The 18,452-nt window shown below is 43.9% G+C and overlaps 1 protein-coding gene and 1 pseudogene across 1 annotated transcript; both read left to right on the top strand.

The window, feature by feature from the left end:
- Positions 1 to 362: 362 nt before the first annotated feature.
- GRP (gastrin releasing peptide) lies at positions 363 to 10,832 on the top strand. The gene is given in 4 exon segments (XM_039840440.1): positions 363 to 600; positions 5,176 to 5,333; positions 5,335 to 5,400; positions 10,556 to 10,832. Coding segments are annotated over 4 exon segments (396 nt in total). The 5' UTR covers positions 363 to 461; the 3' UTR covers positions 10,589 to 10,832.
- LOC120590431 (uncharacterized) lies at positions 3,931 to 4,049 on the top strand (annotated as a pseudogene).
- Positions 10,833 to 18,452: the final 7,620 nt, after the last annotated feature.

The following is an 18,452-nucleotide window of genomic DNA, read 5'->3' as shown; positions in this document are numbered from 1 at the left end:
CGCCTCTTCCCTTTGCAGGATCGGAAGGCGCCCGCCGGAGTGAGGGTTGGGGGAAGATCTCTAAATAGCGTGGGAGCGAAGGCGTCGAGGATGGGAAGGATTAATCCAACGTGGGGAAGGCGGGCGGGACGACGAGGGAAAGGGAGAGGGACAATGTACACTCAGCCTTGCCATCATTCGGCGGGAAGATGGATGGTTTTCGGCGACGGCTGTCCCGACGCCCCGGCTCGCTGGAGGAAGACGTCAGAGCGCTCGGGTCTGCGGCGGAGGAGCCCCCCGCCCCCCCCCCGCCCCTGCCTAGACTTCCGTATAAAGTGGGGGCCGCGTGGAGGCTGCAGCGGCGGCGCGGGCGGCGGCGGCGCAGATCCTCCGAGGTCCCGCTCCTGCGGTCTCTGCACCGCGGGGAGAGCGCACTCTGCGCCCCGCCTCGCCGCGCGCTCCAAGGGCTTCCCGCCGGGACCATGCGCGGCCGCGAGCTGCCGCTCGTCCTGCTGGCGCTGGTCCTCTGCCAAGCGCCCCGGGGACCGGCCGCTCCGGTGCCGGCGGCGGGAGACACCGTACTGGCCAAGATGTACCCGCGCGGCAACCACTGGGCGGTGGGTGAGTGTCCGGCGCGCGCTAGTCCCCGGTGGGACCAGCCAGCCTCAGGGCGCGGTCTCCCCAGCTCTCAGCGTTTCGGGCGCCAGGCTTCGGGGGCTGGGTTTGCTCCAACCTTTCTACCCAAGCGTCATCCCCGTTCGCCCAAAACTCCACTCCACCCTTCCCGGTCCTGAGAAGCCGGGGGTCCCTCGGCAGCTGCGGGCTGGTCCCCTGGTCCTTTCCCGCTCTCTTCCCTCTTCCCCAGCGCACGCGAGCCAGCGCGCAGCTCTCCAAAACGCCCAGCCCTACGCGGAGGAGCTCACTTTCCCTCCGCACCTCCCCGGCACCTCCTTTTATTCCCGCACGGTTCTCTCCTTGAACAACTTTGGGAAGCTGGGTCCCCGAGCGCGACTCTGAGCCCTGGTCCAGTACGGCGGCGGCCTTGATTCTGACTGGCGTGAACCCGGGCTGCCACAGGTTGGGGACCCGGGGCGTGCGCGCCTGCCCTGCGTTTCAAATATGTTCAGCTAGCAGTGCCTGAATCCCTGCTCTGTTTGTGGCATTCCCGAATTTTCTCAGTCCTCTCCTGCCTGTGCAGTGATCCTTTTTAATCCGCCTCTCTGCCAACACTCCTCCTCTCCATTCAGCAGGCTTGGCGCTCCGGGCATCGCGCCTGCCTTCCTCGCTGACCCCGGGCTCTCTGTACCCTGAGCCCCACTTTTCTCCATCTCTCTAGACCTGCGACCTCTCCTCCTCCCCCAGCTCCTTTCCCGGTCTCTCTGCCAAGTCCCGCTCTCCAGGCACCGGCTGGAGGTTCGCTAGTCCCGGCTCCCGGACCACCAAGCGGCGAGGGCAAGGCTGTGCACCCACAGCTGTCCCTCAACTGGGAGGCAGGTAGTGTCTGGAAGCCTGGGGCTCAGCCAGCGTCACCCCAGAGCATAGCTTCTGGCAAATATAAAGCGTCTAACTTCCTCAGAAACCTCCCCATAAAGCCAACTACAGCAACCCCAGCATTTCCTGGGAATCTGGTCAGCCTCTAAACAGATTTAAGGGTGGTGGTGGTGGTGGTGGTGGTGGTGTGTGTGTGTGTGTGTGTGTGTGTGTGTGTGTGTGTGTGTGTGTGTGTGTGTCTATTTCCTCAGTCATCTGCTGGAAAGAAACTTGCTAATTCAAATATCAACCAAAACACAGATTCTTGTTGTGAACGGGTGAGGCTGGGACTGTCAGGCGCTCAGCTCTCTGGGTGGTCTGTGCCTGTCAGAGAATTTGAGCCTCCTGGTTGCAACGGAGTAGTTTTCATAACTGCAGAAAGAATCATTTGCCAAGTCTTGCAGCCTCAGGGACGAAAGCATTTGCGATCTCTGAAATACACTCAGAACCCAGGAGTCAGGCGTGGAGAGGAGACATTGGGATTGTGAAGGTAAAAAAACGTACCCTCAAGAGAAGAGGACATTTAGGTATTGAAGAAGCCATATCTAGAATTGACCTTCTGGGAGCTCAGAGCTAGTGGCCATTGTCCAGTCCAGCCACCTGCCGGTGGACTGGGAAGGCGAAGTGAAACTTCCAGATTTCCAACCTCTTTTTGCTCATCCATATTTTTGTACGAAAAAGACCTATTATTAGATAACTCTTGCAGGCCCAAAGGAAGACAAGAGAGTTTGCCGAGAAGCTAGAATCATGTTCTTTCTGGCCCTGATTACTGTAATTCCGGAGCACAGCTGTCCCCAGGTAGTTAGGGCGCTGGCATTTAATCACCCTTCAGGGTGGTGCTTGGGCATTCCTAACCCAAAACATACCAGTGGCAACCTTACATTTTCTTATTTGCTCTCAAACACACTCTTTTTCCTTTTTCTCTTTTGGCTGGCTATGCAGAGTCGAGAAAAAACAACACTTTGTGTCTTAACGGGTATTTTTCCTAACTCCAAGTTTTGAATTCAAAAAAAATTCATTTATGTGTCGAAACTACTATTTTAGTGGTATTTTTTAAATGACTAAAAGGACCAAAGCTTTTTTCCCCTCTGGGCACAGTTTTATTATTTCAAGTGCTTGTCTTTTGTCTATGCCGATATCTCCATTATTATGATATGGACATAACAAAAGATGATGGGAGAAGAGGTGGAAGTGGCATATCATCCTTGTTGCCATGGAGATGACTGTTTGGTTGACAGTTGCCAGCTCAAAAGTGAAACAGGACCGGGGAGTGTGCACTTTCCTTAATAACCAGCTTGTGGATCCCTGGGGTGGAAGTCAGAACACTACCCACTCACCAAATATGCAATTTAAAAATTCCAAAAAATGTCACAAGGGTCTACGTGTTAAATCAATCACAGAATGGAAGACTACTTTATCTTCCCATTTCAGAAAAGTCGACAAAATTATTCAGGCATGATGACGAAAATGAAGTTATTGGTAAAAACATCTCCTTACTCCTCTGCTTCATTGGCAATAATGCCTTTCTCCTCTCCGGTATCCTAACGAGATGACAGGCAATGACAGAAGGCGGGAGTGACCGAGGTCATATTGGGAGCACCGAGTTCTAATCCTGCTTTCTCATCATAGTGATTCAATTGCTTCCATATAAATAAAGCCAATTGCCTCACCACATCCTGGGAAGCTATGCAACATAATCACTGTTTTGGCTACATGCGAGGCTAGTTAGTGGATATCTAGGTACCGTGTTGACCAAGCAGATAAGTGAGGAGCCGATCATTCAGGATTCCAACCCTTCAGTTAGGACGGTGTCCTCAACAGGTTCTTGGAATTGTGTGGAGTGTCATAAGTGCCTTGACAAGTGTTCACACTGCAATGCAGTAACAGCTCATTTTAAGGCTACCCAATACTCACAGAATTAATTTTCTGAGTCACATAATGAGTCATGGTATACTGATATGTGATCCCTGTTTTAAAAAGTTATACTAGAAAGCCTTTTGTGGACCTTACTTTTATTTCCAGACCCCAGAATGATTTCTAACTGCTTTATAGTCTTAGGAAATTCAAAGACTTCAAAGCAGTATAATATAGTAGAGTCTGGGCTGTGAGCTGATTTTAATCTTAGAATCTTCGCTCATGTGTGTGTTAACCTTGGCAAGTCTCATTTTCATCAAACGTACTATAGGGTGGATCGAATTAAATAATCTGCATTTAAACATCCTGGAAACTGTCCATCGCAATAAACATGCCAGCATCGAAGTTACAGTGAGGGCTTCTCTTGGTGGATAGAGCTGCTGGAAAGGGACCTTTTTCTATTTTGAGTGACTGAGGTCTCTCCAACATCATTCCCACACTTCTAATGCCAGACAACGCTGGAGCCACGAAGAGCTCTTTCTTTGTGAGCTTTAAATCCAAAGTACCATCTACGGCCATGCCACCCTGAACAAGCCCGATCCTGTCTTATCTCGGAAGCTAAGCAGGGTCTGGCCTGGTTAGTACTTGAATGGGAGACCACCTAGGAAGACCGGGTGCTGTACGTGTAAAAAATAAGGGATTGTAAGCTGACAATGTCCTTGCAACCTGTGAGGTCAACCAAAGGTTGCCTCACCTAAAAAACAAACAAACAAACAAATAAATAAATAAAAATCCAAAGCACCATTAATATTACAAATGTGAAAATGCTGTAAAAGCCAATAACAGAGAGATGGGAAAAGTCAAATGAAGAAGGTAAATAAGATAATGTGAGCATATTTAAGCAATGGGCTTAAGTGTTAAGAACGCAGACCTTGAAATTCCTACCTCATTCTGACTCTATGGCTATGTCCACTTGCATACTTGAATGTCCATGTTTTCAGTGGTTTGGCCTTCTGCACAGCAATTTTTATTTATTTACACAACAGGTGCACATCCCTGGAGCCACTGATAGACTTTCACTGATCATTTTAGACATCCAAGAGAAAATTCTGCATTTATGTGGCTGCGAAGCGTTGTTGGTCAGAACTTGTTTTCAACTGTTTTTTTTTATTATTATTATTACATCCTAACAAACTGTAATTTCTAGGTGATGCTTCCTAGATTCAATCTCAGCTAAAATTTAAACTTTCTGAGGAAGTTTAAATGAAAAATTCCTTTGGTACATTTGTATTACAGATAAGAGGCAAGCAACCCCTTCTTTTTTTTAATCACACAAAGAAAAGCATCAAGACTTTTCAGTAGCAGTTTAAAATTGGTTGGGGAGGATGTTTAAACTCCACCATTCAGTTGGGAATGGAATTCGGTGCACACAGAATTGGTGATAGAATTTTAGACATGGAAGATTCCTTAGATTTCATCTATTCCAAGTTGTTCACTTTATAGTTGAGAAATTGAAGACTGGGGATGCTAAACGACTTGGCAGAGGTCGCCTAGCTCGTTAGCAGAGAGGCTGAAAGCAAACCCAAGGCTTCTGAGTTGCAGGTCTGAATTCTGTCCAGTTCATTGAATGTTTTGAACACAGAGCAAAATCTGTCAGTCATTTATGAACTAGCTCCTAATGATAAAATGCTATCTATTCTGCATTTAGGAGGAAGCAGCAGAAACATAATTGGGGTCCTTTCAAATTTCTCATTCATTCATTCCTCTGGGTTAAGTCTGTGACATTCTGCTTTTGTTTTTGTTTTTTTACAGGGCACTTAATGGGGAAAAAGAGCACAGGAGAGACCCCACATGTTTACGAGGGAGGGAGCCTGAGGCAGCAGCTGCGGGAGTACCTTCTGTGGCAAGAAGCTGCAAGGAATTTGCTGAGCCTCATAGAAGCGAAGGGGACCAGAAGCCATCAGTCACCTCCAAGGGAATCCCCTGGGGATTCGCCAGTCTACTTGGGATTTCAAGATTAGAAGCAGCTTTGAAGATGTAGGTTCAAGACATGAAGTAGGTTCAAGACACAAGGAACCTGCCGGGGAACTGGGGGTGGGATGGGGTGCAGCGGGGGTGGGAGGTGTCTGGGGAGAGTTGGAGGAGAAGGCCCAGCAGGAAAGAATGAAGTTGTTTACAATATAAGCCTTCACGGCTGACGCCAATACACGCCGAGGAAATTAGTCAACAGTTTCTATGTTCTTTTCTTTTCAACATCATAGATTATTTTTCTTCTTCGCACATTAAAATGGTGTTGGTTCAAAACTCCAGTTTAGGGGTTTTATTAGCCATTGTGTTATTTGTTAGCAATTGTGCGTTGATGGACTTTTTCAATCTGCCAGGCCCTTCCAGAATATTTTGATAGTAGGGCCACAAATTATTTGAGTTGATCCCTGTGGGTCTACAGATATGTTTACTTTTGACGAGCACTCGGGGAAGGGCCTCTTCACAGATGTTTTTAGGAGAGAGCATTCTCAGTTTATGACCTTTTATGCAAAATAGTACTTTATTTTGTTCCAAGGTTACTTAGTTCAGGTTTCATCCTAATATTTCAAAACTAAGTGAACATATCCTAGGGCAACTGATTTGTCCTGTAGATGATCTTATGGAAGATAGGGAAAACTAATTAGACCAAACCGGCATTGTTTAGACACAAAGACAGTCAACGAGAAAAAGGAACGAATAAAATGCATAGGAATAAAATGAGGCAGCTGAAAATGAACTGATTCTCCTTAACTTTTAGGAAGTTTTCATGAAATTTATGATAAAAGAAAAAAATGATTGCAATGGTAGGAATAACAATAATAATAACAGCTAGTTTTATTGAGTGTCTACTCTATTTCAAGTCCTAGGTGAAGCTGTTGACCTCCTTTTGTCAGTTAATGCTCACAGCAGTCTGAGAAGGAAGTTTCAGGAAGATTCTATTATTCTCTCCATGTTGGATTCTCAGTGAGGAAACTGAGATGATCACATAATTTTTCTCTGGTGAAACCAGGATGAGAGCCTGCACTGTCTACCTTGGACAGTCAGCTGCCGTGAGACACCTTCTGGGGGAATGGTCCACATTGATCTTGAACATGAAGGATGCAGGATGCAGTAGCAGCCTCGTTTCTCCCTGTTTCTGATAGTAGATAATACTGCTCTTCACTCACAGAGCTTCAGCGGCTGGCTTCTTCACTTTTTCATGGTGGTTAACTCTTTGATCGACGGCCCCTTCGCAGAGGATCAGGCTGGCTTTGCCAAGCCTTAGCAGCTCCTCTGGAGAGAGGCTTCGTGTTCCACAGCCCTTTGGCCCACTATAGATTCTCTAGGCTAAATCTAAACTAAAAGTTTATTTGTTGCATTAAACACCTAGAGAGATTAAGGGCTCTAGATGCCCTTATTCAGAAAAAAAAAAAAAATCTGGAAAAGATCAACCAATAGAGAAATAAGTACCAACTCTGTACGAAGTCCTGAGTGATTCTCTCGTTCACACTGTATGGTAGGTGTTACCGGTGCATATGACCAGCACCCTTTCTTGTTAGTGGATCACACAGCTCTGAGAATTCCAGAAATTTGGGATTACCTTCTCAGCCTCTGGCTGGCCAGGCCTTTTCTCGGTCAAGTGCTTTGCGGGACTTCCTGCTGGCGGTTGTCCAATGGCAGGCAGTGCCTTCTGTTCGTCTAAAGAGTGACACCAATCACCACCACAAACCCTCTAAAATCATTTTACAAACACTGAAATGGACTTACCCTTATAGCCCATTCACAAAATACTCCCCCCCTCCCAAAAAAAACGCAATCATGGTATTAATCTCTAGTGCCTTGCTTTTGAACTAAATAGCAATATCCACTTTGAGTTGCTTTCTCCCCCCACCCCAAATCTGGCTCTGTATAACTTTGGAATGTTTTGAAGAATTCACTTCCTTCCTCAAAGATCAAAATTTTTCCCACCATATTCAGAAGAATGTTCTGTAAGTTCGAAGGCAGTTACAAAAGAATAGCTCCAGAAAGGTATTTGAGTGGCAGTAGCATAGATAGACTGAGTGGGCCATCACAGAGAGCGGCTGCTCCAAGGAGACAATATTTATCGGTATTCGATGTGACTTGAGAAGTCATCTTTTGTAATTAGGTCTTGCTTTTCTATTATGTCTTTTTATGCCTTGTTTTTCTTTTTACGAGTTCAGAGAGCCCATCTCATTTCATTCCATCGCATGTTGAATAATTAGCTATCGCCCACACGGTACCGTTCTTTTGAATATATTTCCTATATTCAATGGTTAGTTTCGTATTTGCATAAACCAAAACAGCTTATCACTCCCTTTTGTTTTGGAAAGTCTGCCTCAATGAAAATATGTTATGAAAATTGAAAAAAATCTTACGATTGTCTTATTCACAAAGAAGGCACATTGAGAGAATAGTTCTGTTGGAAATCCACATCTCTCTCGATGTCAGAAAGAAGTTTGATAACTTAGCTAGGCGTTGTCAAAATAAGCAGCAGTTTTCAAAGCCTGAAGGATTTTCCTTTTCTTTTTCTAACTTTTTTTCAGTTACAGTTGACATTCAATATTATTTTATATTAGTTTCAGGTATACGGCATCGTGGTTAGTATAGTACCTACCTGGCACTATACATAGTTATTATAATTATTACTGTATTTCACATCCTTGTGACTATTTTGTAACTACCAATCTGGACTTCTTAATCCCTTCATCGTTTTCACCCAGCCCCTGAATGCCCCTCCCATCTGGCAAACATCAGTTTGTTCTCTGTATCTATGCGTCTGTTTCTGTTTTGTTTGTTTATTTTGTTCTTTAGATTCCATGGGTAAGTGACGCCATATGGTATTTGTCTTTCTCCGTCTGACTTATTTCACTTAGCATAATACCCTCCAGGTCCATCCACATTGTTACAAATGGTAAGAGTTCATTCTTTTTTTTATGGCTGAGTAATATTCTATTGTATATATGTACCACATCTTCTTTATCTGGTTGTCTCTTGATGGACACTTAGGTCACTTACATATCTTGACTATTGTAAATAGCACTGCAGTGAACATTGTGGTGCATATGTCTTTTTGAATTAGTGTTTTGGATTTCTTTGGGTAAATACTCAGAAGTATTGCTGGATCATAAGGTAGTTCTATTTTTAATTTTTTGAGGATCCTCCATACGGGTTTCCATAGCGGCTGCGCCAATTTGCAGTCCCACCATCGATGCACGAGGCCTCACTTTTCTCCACGTCCTTGCCTGAAGGACTTTTCTTAAAATTAAAAACTGTCCACATATGCTCCCCTCTCCCACTTCGGTGAGAAGACAGCGAGTCCTGTTGCCAACTGTCCCAGAGCTGTAGTCAGAAGCGCTGAGCATCCTTCAGTGTTTTGATGACAGACATATTGACTTAATTCAGAAAAGACTTATGTAAACGTGTACTGAATCCAGACTACGACATCATGGCAAACAAGCTCCAGAACTTAATCAGCAATTATGGCCATTTTCAAGGTTAACCTTACTATTTCTTTTAACTGTACCCTTTTTACAAAAATTAATGGAACTTGGATCCTAGGTTTCTAAACACGAAACAGCGTTTGGGTCTGCTCCAGGGCCTAACCCATAATCCTGAATGTGGCTGTGGTTGGCCCCGGTTTTAATAAAGGTTGAAGTTGGCCTTTGGGTTCCTTTTGTAATTTAGCCAGTTTGTTTTCCTTGCAGCCTTAGGTTTTTTCCTCTTATTTGGAGGACCTGAGGAAAGGGCCCTGGGGAATGCATTGCCAAGGGTGTTACGGAGAGGAAGGAGAAATGAGTTCGCCCTCACTTTTAAAGAACTGATCTCACTCACTGTCCCATCAAATCAGTATAGAGAATAGAAAGGTTTTACTTCTTAATGCATGAAATGCTCCAAAAAAAAAAAAAAAAAAAAAGCAACATGCAATCAAGAATACGTGAAACTCCTCTGACCACCTGGCGGATTCCGTGAAGGAACAGAGGACGGTCAGGCCCCGCCTCCAATGCAGCTTCTCCGCAGCCCCATCCTGCCTCCTGGGCCTCGATCTTCCTGGGATACACAACTCTTCTTGTCCTTGTACCTTTACTTCCGCTCCCTGGAACCCAACTGCTTGGATTCAATATTTTGAGCCAATGGGGGATTTCTATGGACCCTTTGCCACATCCTCAACTGGCCCCTTTTATGACCTGCATTTGCAGAGAAAAGCAGAGCTAATCGGCTTTTATGGGAATTGAACCCCAGGCCCTGGCCTCATGAACCCTTGGTGGAAACAGTTGTGCCACAGAACAGGTAAAAACTGGCCTGCGAGGATCAGTCAATTCTTTATTGTGAACAAATGGCTGGTCTGGATATTGGGGAACCTGACTTACCAGAGAATGTAGGAAAGAGGACTCAGCTCTAGTCCGGGTGAAGAGTGTTTTCTCATCTCAGCCTGTAAAGGGTGCTGTATGGGAACAAAGAAGTACTTTTAAATTACAGCTCCTCATTCTTTCTTCAGCCTTAGTTAATTTGAACAGAAGCCACAACAAGCAAACCACAATAAATTTAGAATTGGCACGAATCCAAATTAGCTTCTCTTTGCAAGTGGCTCACACTGCTACCATTTACAGTCATGGGTTTACGATGTGTAATTGTGCAATTCATAAACTAGCTCTGATTTGTGTAATGAGGCATTGCCAAAACAAGCGAAGGAAGAATTACGATTCCACATTCCCCAGTAGCTCTCCTACCCAGCTGCTACTTCGGTGGCAAGTTCCTGGGGATAATACATTTCATTTCCAACATTAGTCAAAATATACCTGAGTCGTATCAGGATACAAATTAAGCTAATATAATGAAAAGACCCCAAAATGTAATAGCTCCAAAAAAAAAAAACCAAAAAAAAAACCCAGGAAATTCATTTTTCTCTGGGGATAGCTCTGATTCTTGAGCATTAACGTGCCGAGTCAGAATTACCTGGGGGACTTGTGAAAGCCCCGACTGCTGGCCCCCACCCCCAGAGTTTCAAATTCGGTAGGTCTGGGTGACCTAGGACTTAACTTTCCTGACAAGCTCCTTGGGATGCTGATGGTTTGTTGAGAATGAATTTACTCAAGTATTGGACTTTGGCATCGCTGGCTACATTTGCTTAACTCTAATATATTTTAAATTGGTGATCTCTCTGCTCCAGGTTCTCAACGTGAAGGAAGGAGCCTCCAGCTGAACTGACAGCGGCCATCACAGCCTCTTGAAGAGGCTGTGTTCCACGGGCATCAGCTCTACAGAATCATCAAGATTTCCTTTGTGCAAAATAGTTAACTATTCTTGTATCTTTCAACCTTGACTAAATTGATGATTTTCAAGCAGCTTTGTCTCATTTGAACTTGTTTGCTGTGAATAATTGTCTATAAAGAGTCTTCCCATTAATGCTCTTTATATTTAGGCTATTTGTCAATTATATTCCAGTCCCCGACCTGCTACCAGTCACAAATAAAAGTTTGAACATATTGTCCAATGGGCAGGTGATTCTCTTATTTCAAGTCCAAATGAGAGGACAGTGTGGCAGAGATTAACAAACAGCTCGATAATGAACTTGTGTGCTTATTGATGAAGGCAGGCTGAAGTTTTAATTCTCTCCTCTGAATCCTTACAGCCTTTCTAAAAGTTACTACTAGAAGCTCACTCTATCATTACCATCAGATGGATTAAGTCAAAGGTAGAGGCTAGCCTTATTCATCACTTAATAGTTGCCAATGTTATTGATATTCAACTCAGAGCAGTTTGACAAACTGAGAATAAACATTCTCACTTAATAGATGAGGAAACGGAGGGTTAGAGAAGTCAAGTGACTTGCCCAAGGTCACATAGTAGATGCAACTAGGATTCAAACATCCAAAGTCACCAATTTTTCTGAAGCATTTAACAGTTTCTACATCACCTAATTTTAAACCTCCCTTTCAGTGTATTTAAGTAGCACCGTGTCTTCAAAATCTCATTTCTGGTCTTGGAGGAGAAGTAGTTCCCATAGTCGGATGTAGTCGGATTCATGGCAAAAGGACACGAATTTAAGAGAGCACCTTCCATTTTCAGAGAACGTGACCTGGCGTTTCGTAACACTCACCAGTTCCATTTTTATCATGACATTCACACGTTGACAGATTTTAAAGCTTCTTGCCATATGCTTAGTTTTCCTTCATGTAAGGAAACCACATTTGAAACAGTAAAGAGATTTATCTTGCTCTTGTTTTGATTGTCGAAGAACCACATGAGATGTGATGTGTTCTTTTCTAATTTCTTCCCAAACCGTGTCCATTCACAATTGATACAGAGCCAAACATCTATGTGAAATGTATTTCAATGTTTGACCACCTTGCACTTCTTGAGACCCTCTTGGGTCTCTTTCTCAAGAACTTGATCCTGAGCTGTGTCAACTACAGTCAGCCACATAGATAATGACAAAGGGGTAAGCCCTATCAGAAGGATTTGCCTGCCGATAGGACACTCACGATGGTGGCATTTCCAGCAGGGAGAGCAAGACAATGCTCCTGGAATAGCCCCACCTAGACTGTCACTTGCCTAGCTATCTCGTGAGAGACATGATCCTGTATTTTAGCTGCAATCGCTTTTTCTCCATGAGTTCTGACCGGGAGACCAGAGCAGCTCGCTCAAACCTCCTGACCCTGGCAGGGTTCCTCGGTATCAAGGCCAGGTCAGTATGAGAATCCCTTTATTTAAGAGCTTTCGTGAGCCCTTGTTTGCAAGTGGAGTCTCGTCACATATCTGTGTATGCATATCGGGTCAGGTCACTTTTAGCTGCAAATAACAGGATCCACCTTGGGTGAAGCAGGAAAGGAAGACCTTAGGAGAGGATAGTAGGCAGGGGAGACCAGAGAAATGGTCTCAAGGCTGAACTTGCAGGTTCAATGCTCAAAGCCAGGCCTCTGATGGGGTTGATAAGATGGCAGCTGCATACATTGCTACCCCTAGAGCATTTTGCACAACTGCCTGTGTTGGCGTTGTCTTCCAGGGCCTCTCACTACCTGTGCCCACAGCATTATGCCCTTGTGAAAACTCTTCCGCCCTTGGCTTACTTCCGAATCAGTCTTGAATGTCTGTGTCTCATTGGTGGAACCTAGACCACATGTCTGTATCTAGCAATGAGGAAAGCTGGGAAATGTAGTCTCTAAGATTCTACTTTGGAAATATGGGACAAAAATTAGGGGAACCTATCAAAAAGAAGAAGGGTGTTTTAAAGACGTGGTCAGCCACAAATAACAGATGTCCCCTTCACCTCTTGCCCCCAAAAGAATTTCCTTGTTTACTTCTGCCCATTCCTATTCTAGAGACCAGTTAACATCCAGCTTGGGATTCTGGGAAAGCAAGAGCCTCGTGTCTGTCTGTTCTTACAGCATACGAGCCAGGTGTGTACATACAGCACAAAGAGACGATTGCTTTTAAAAAGTGACAATATTTAGAAATCCTTGCAGCAGAGCAGGAAAATCAGGAGGGAAAATCCAAAAGGGAAGAAAGCAATAATTGCCTCTGAATTTGTTATTTTAAAAGCACAGTCTTTTTTATTTTTATTTTTATTTTTATAAGTGCTGCAGGGAGGATTGATTTGGGTGATTTGGTCATCTTTGCTTATGATCAGAGGTTCGGTAACACACCAAGCAGGCATTTCAAGCACTGTAGTACCATTTCCAGACCCATAATTCCCACCGTTTTGTTCCTGCTGGAGATATTTGATGATCACAGAGCATTTTTTACCCAGCTCCAATGTGTGGAGAGTAATAGAAGTAAAACGTGAGATTTACATTATTCATTTTCTCAGCCACAGGCTGCTTTAATCCGACTCTGTGAAATAGCATTTCAAGGGGATCCCACAACGATGATCTATTGCCATTCCCAGAGCAGAAGGCCACGGTCATTGCGTGCACTGAAAATGCTCTTTCAATTAGTCACCTCCTTAATTAGACTCACAGAAACATCTCTTTACTTCCCTCCTCATTTTTCTTCCACTCTGCTTGGCCCATATAATGTGTAGCCTGATTGACAAAAGAGATAGATCTCACTGCAGGTGGATTGAAGGAGCTTCCAGCAAGAGACGGGCGTGTTTTCATCCTTCCACTTGGACACAGTAACCACGCCCTGCCCTGGTTTCTCCACCAGGTGGCTCTCCCACAGCTCTGTCTCCAGACACCCTCAGGGGTGGCCTCTCCTCTCCGGATCAGGCTGCTCTCTTGCTCCTTGTAGGAGCAGAAGCCACTCTCTCACACTTCCGCAGTGGCTGTCTTACTAGAGTACACAACACATGTTCCCTGATATTTGGACTTGCTGTTTGGTTCTTGTCGTCATTCAATTACTCTTAGTGAATGTTCCACTTTTGGCTTACTTGGTGAAATCAAACAAGGCATAAAAATTATCATCATGAATGGGGATTGAGTGGACACAGACAAGGAAATTGAGGTCACCCGGGTTCACGGAAGGCCATCTATCAAGGTGCAAAATGTAGGAGAGCCTAAAAGAGCCCTTCTCTTTCATACTAGCCTCCATCCTTGCTCTCTCCTTGAAAAGACCAGAGTTCTCCATGGAGTCACGTAGATTAATTTGTAAATCAGCTGGAAGGAGAGAGTCTAAGTCTTGTTTTTATTTTGTTGTCAAACTGTTAAAACAGAGCTTGTATCCACATGGGAAATGTTTATACAACCAGAGGAGCAATAGCAAATGGTTCTTTCTTGGGTCTTTTCTTCTTTATCTTAAAGGCTTTGCTCTCCTTGGTCAATTAGCTGGATTTTTGTTCTCTAAGCGCATGTGTTTTATAAGTGTTGATTCATCTCTTTTCTGGTTTCTTAGTTTCTTCATTCCTAAAATAGGAACAATGATATTTGTTGCTTCTTCAATGTAATCCAGCTAAAAATCATTATTTTTCTAGCTCTTTTCTGTCATTCCTGAGAGTGTTGTCTGGATTTTTTTAGTTCATCTTGTAAGAGATATTTAAATAAAAGTAAAATTATACTTTGAGCATGATTATTACACCACTCATATTTTGAAAAATTCTCTTCTGCCTCCTAACTTACTTAGTTCTAAGAGTTTCTTAACATGTATTTTTAAATATAAAAATCTACTCTGATGTTAATTATTTAGTTTATTACTTCCAAATGTGGGATTTTCCCTATTGGCTTATACCAATGATAGACAAAATAGACACTCCCCTTTGGGAAAATGGGGTACTTGTGAGTTGTATCTATATTGACTAGTGATTGCACTCAGATACATGTAATGAACAAAATAAAATGTCCATACCTTGAGGAAGATAGATATTGAATTTTCCCTCATATCATAAGAAGTCTGGGGGCTAGCAGTCCAGTGCCAATGCAGTGATCTAAGGATTCTGAGCCAAGATCTTTATGATTTTCTTAAATATTCCTCAGTAATCAATCACAAGATGGCTGCTGCAAGTCCAGCCAACACACCCCAATTTCATCCAGAAAAAAGAAAGGCAAACAAAAAAGGATGGGCCTACCCATATCATGAAAGCAAACTTTCTCAGAAATCCATAGTCTTTGTCCTTTAGTCAGAACTGTGTCACACTGTGTCACATGACCAGCAAAAGAAGCTGAGGCATTTACAGCTAGGGACATTGCTAACCATCCCCCCTTCCATTATACCTTCTCCCCAAAACCATGTTTTTCTTAATAATAAGAAGATAGATGCCGGATAGGCAGTGTTTGCCATGTCATCTACTACAAGATTGAATCTGGGAAAGAATCAAGCTGGACCTAGGCGGTCTTAACCTGACATGACTGGAAGACTCCTAGACTACTAGTCTCCAATTCAATATGAGTTTCTCTTCCCCGTGTCCCTTCTGAATGTTGAGTGACAGAAAACCATGATATACACAGTATGCTTTCTTCATAGCCTCGCCTACCCTTCATATTCGAAAACAAGGGACTGCAATAGAGATCGTGTTTTGTTCATTGGATGTCATCTTTCATTTCTAAAAGTAAACACAAGTTGTGATATCTCCTGAACACAGTCATGTGCTACTTATCAATGACGGGGATACGTTCTGAGAAACTCGTCATTATGGGATGTCATCGTTCTGTGAACACCATAGAGGGCACTTACACAGACCTAGATGGAATAGCCTACTACACATCTAGGCTACGTGGTACAGCCTATTGTTCCTCAGCTACAAAGCTGTACAGCACGTTCCTGCCTCAAACAACACAAGATTAAATCAAGCACAAGAGAAAATGATGCGATCAAGAGACGAGGCAAACACGAGATGTATGAGGCTGTTGTCGGTATAACCTGGGATATTATCTTACTGGAAACTTTGTTTTTATAAGTAGAAGTAGCATACTCTAAAATCATGACAAAAAATATGATATCGTAAATACATTAACCAGTAATGTAGTCATTTATTATCACTATCAAGTGTTATGAACTATACCTAATTGTATGTAATATTCTCTTATACAATTGGCAGTGCAGTAGGTTTGTTAACACAAGCACCACCGTAATCTCGTGAGTAATGTGTTATGCTTTGACTTTATGACAGTTATGATGTTGCAAGGTGATAGGAATTTTTCAGTTCCATTGTAATCTTATGGCACTACTGTCATACATATGGTCCATAGTTGACCAAAACGTCATTTGGATAGAAAACAGACTATTTTATAGACCTTCAGGAATACACATTATATGAGTTAGGCTACCTTTGGCTGTTAGTAACAGAAAACACTCAACTCAAATTAGAATAGAAGATTTTTAAAAAATGTGCTGTCTCAGATACAAGAAATCTAGCAGGAGGGGGGATCCAGGATTGTTTAGTTCGATTTATTTCAGGAACTCAAATGTATCTTCAAGTCTATGGTCTTTCTGTCTTCCCAACATTGGTTCAGATTTTTCTCTCATGGTCACAAGAAGGCTGCTGGAGTTCTCGGTATCACATCCAGACAAAACAACATTCAAAGAAAGAAGAGAGGTCACCTCTTTTTAGGTTTCACCTTATTAACGGTAATGAGTCCTTTTCCAGAGGCCCCTAAACCTCTTACACTTCAATGACCAGGTAAGTCACAGGCTTGTCCTAAACTAATGAAAGAATCAGACCACTGGGACCTCACCTGATTAGAATTTACCAATGAGTCATGTGGGAAGGCGGACAGAGACCTGAGCAAAATCAGGGCTCTCTCAGTAGGGAAGGAGTGTGGCATTGATTCGGGACGGACGTCCCATAGCATCTGCAAGCACGGAAGTCATTTCTTGTGACCTCAAACAACCCCGGATCTATCAGTACAGCAATTTCAAAAATTAGTCACTGCTATTAAGCGTAAACATGCTGGGTTTTATTTAATTCTAAGATACTCATATAAAGTCCTTTTGACAGTTTTAAGATTCTGAGTCCTCAAGAAAAAGCAATTGTCCGTTTCTCTTGCTCCAAGCGCCGATGCTGTGGTTGAAGTTGGCAGGCTGCCCCTCTCTTGTTGGGGCCTCCCTCATCCTTTCTCCTTTCTTCACGTTGGAAAACTAGTGGCTGTTACTGTAACGACATAATCGCTCCTCTGACTCCACTGCTGAAATAAAGAGATGTAAAGGAAATAATAGAGAGTTTCCAATTGAGCTCTCCTCCGCCTGGCAATTTCTCAAGATGCCTCAGCTAGAGACAGCCTAAATGGACAGGCTGGGGGATGGACTTGGGGAAAAAAAAAAGCTTACACCACATTGTAGTCCTTTCTTCCCACTGAATTCCTGGGGATGGAGGGAGAAAAGAAAAGTGAATAACGTGGAAAACCATTTATCTTAGAAGTCAGGAACCGGCAGCCTGCTGGTCAGATGCTGCCTGTAGAGGCACTCCTTGCCTGGGCGGTGTCTTGAAAATTTTAATTAGTCACAGGCACTTAGAAATCAAGGGATTTCACATACAAATCCAGGTTGCGAGCATTTGCAAAATCGAAAGACCTGCTACTGGGCTTGCTTTTCCTGATGACGACCAGTGCCTGGCGTTGTCCCTGTGTGGGGCTCAAAGGCTCCACGTCGCCACGGCGCCCACCCCACCCTCGGGTCCACCCCTGCCTGCTGTATTTGTTTACATTACCTGCCACTCAACTCTAAGCATTGAGTTGATGATGCCAGTTGAACGGTTACATATGGCAGGGGCGAGGGGACTACTCCGCAGTTTGTTCGACAATGTTATTTAAATTCCCACTCACGCTTGTGACTCTAGTTGTGTGTGCAATGTGTTAGAAGGGTGTTTGTCACATAATATTTGCTCTCCCAGCTAATTTTGAAGATTCACTCCTTCCCCATCTGGTCACTGGAATGAGGAAGGGAGCCTGGTGAAGGAGAGGTGACATTGCTAGGTAGCGCCCTTGACTCCGAAAAGCTCCTGGTGAGCAGTTCTTGGAGAACAGAGCTGGAGTGGATTCTAGTGCAGAATGCTGCTGAAGCTCTCACTGTCTCTGGAAACAAACCAAGAAACAGATCGCCAGTAGCACCTTGCTGAACTCCTGCGGGCTGTGCGATCAAACCCCAGTTCGATCTCTCTCTGCCCTGCTTCATCGGATTTTATGGCACTTTACATGTTTGTGCACGGTTCTCACAGATCCAACCAATCATTACCTAGAGACTTTAATGTCACAAATAGAAATTTCCATGGTTCTCTGGATAATGACATTGAGAAGTTGAACTTGCATGAAGACCTCCAGAGATTCTATATGATTTTGATAGGTGAAATGTGTGTATGTGTGTGCGCATGTATGTGTCTGTGTGTGAGAGAGAGAAAGAGAGAGAGTAGTCATGTAAAGTGAGAATCTCTGTCATATTTTGAAGACACCAATAAATGTCTCTGTCCAACCTCTACCTTGGTGGGCTGGTGGTGGGCACAGGGCCTCCCTGCCTCCCTCACCTGCTTGCCGAGGGGCTGGGCTTCATGTTTGTTGTATTCCCTCTCCTCTGGACCATGTGGGCTGACTTTCTTCACTTGGGGTTGGCCAAAAGCAAACTATGCAATCCCAAGCACCTGCCACTTAAACAAGAAGCAAGTTATTATACTTTAAACTGTAAGGACTGTGTTACAGGCATAC

The sequence above is a fragment of the Pteropus medius genome, unplaced genomic scaffold (genome assembly GCF_902729225.1).
Source record: "Pteropus medius unplaced genomic scaffold, Ma_sr-lr_union100, whole genome shotgun sequence".
Lineage (NCBI taxonomy): Eukaryota > Metazoa > Chordata > Mammalia > Chiroptera > Pteropodidae > Pteropus > Pteropus medius.
This window is presented reverse-complemented; position numbering and strand designations above follow the sequence as displayed.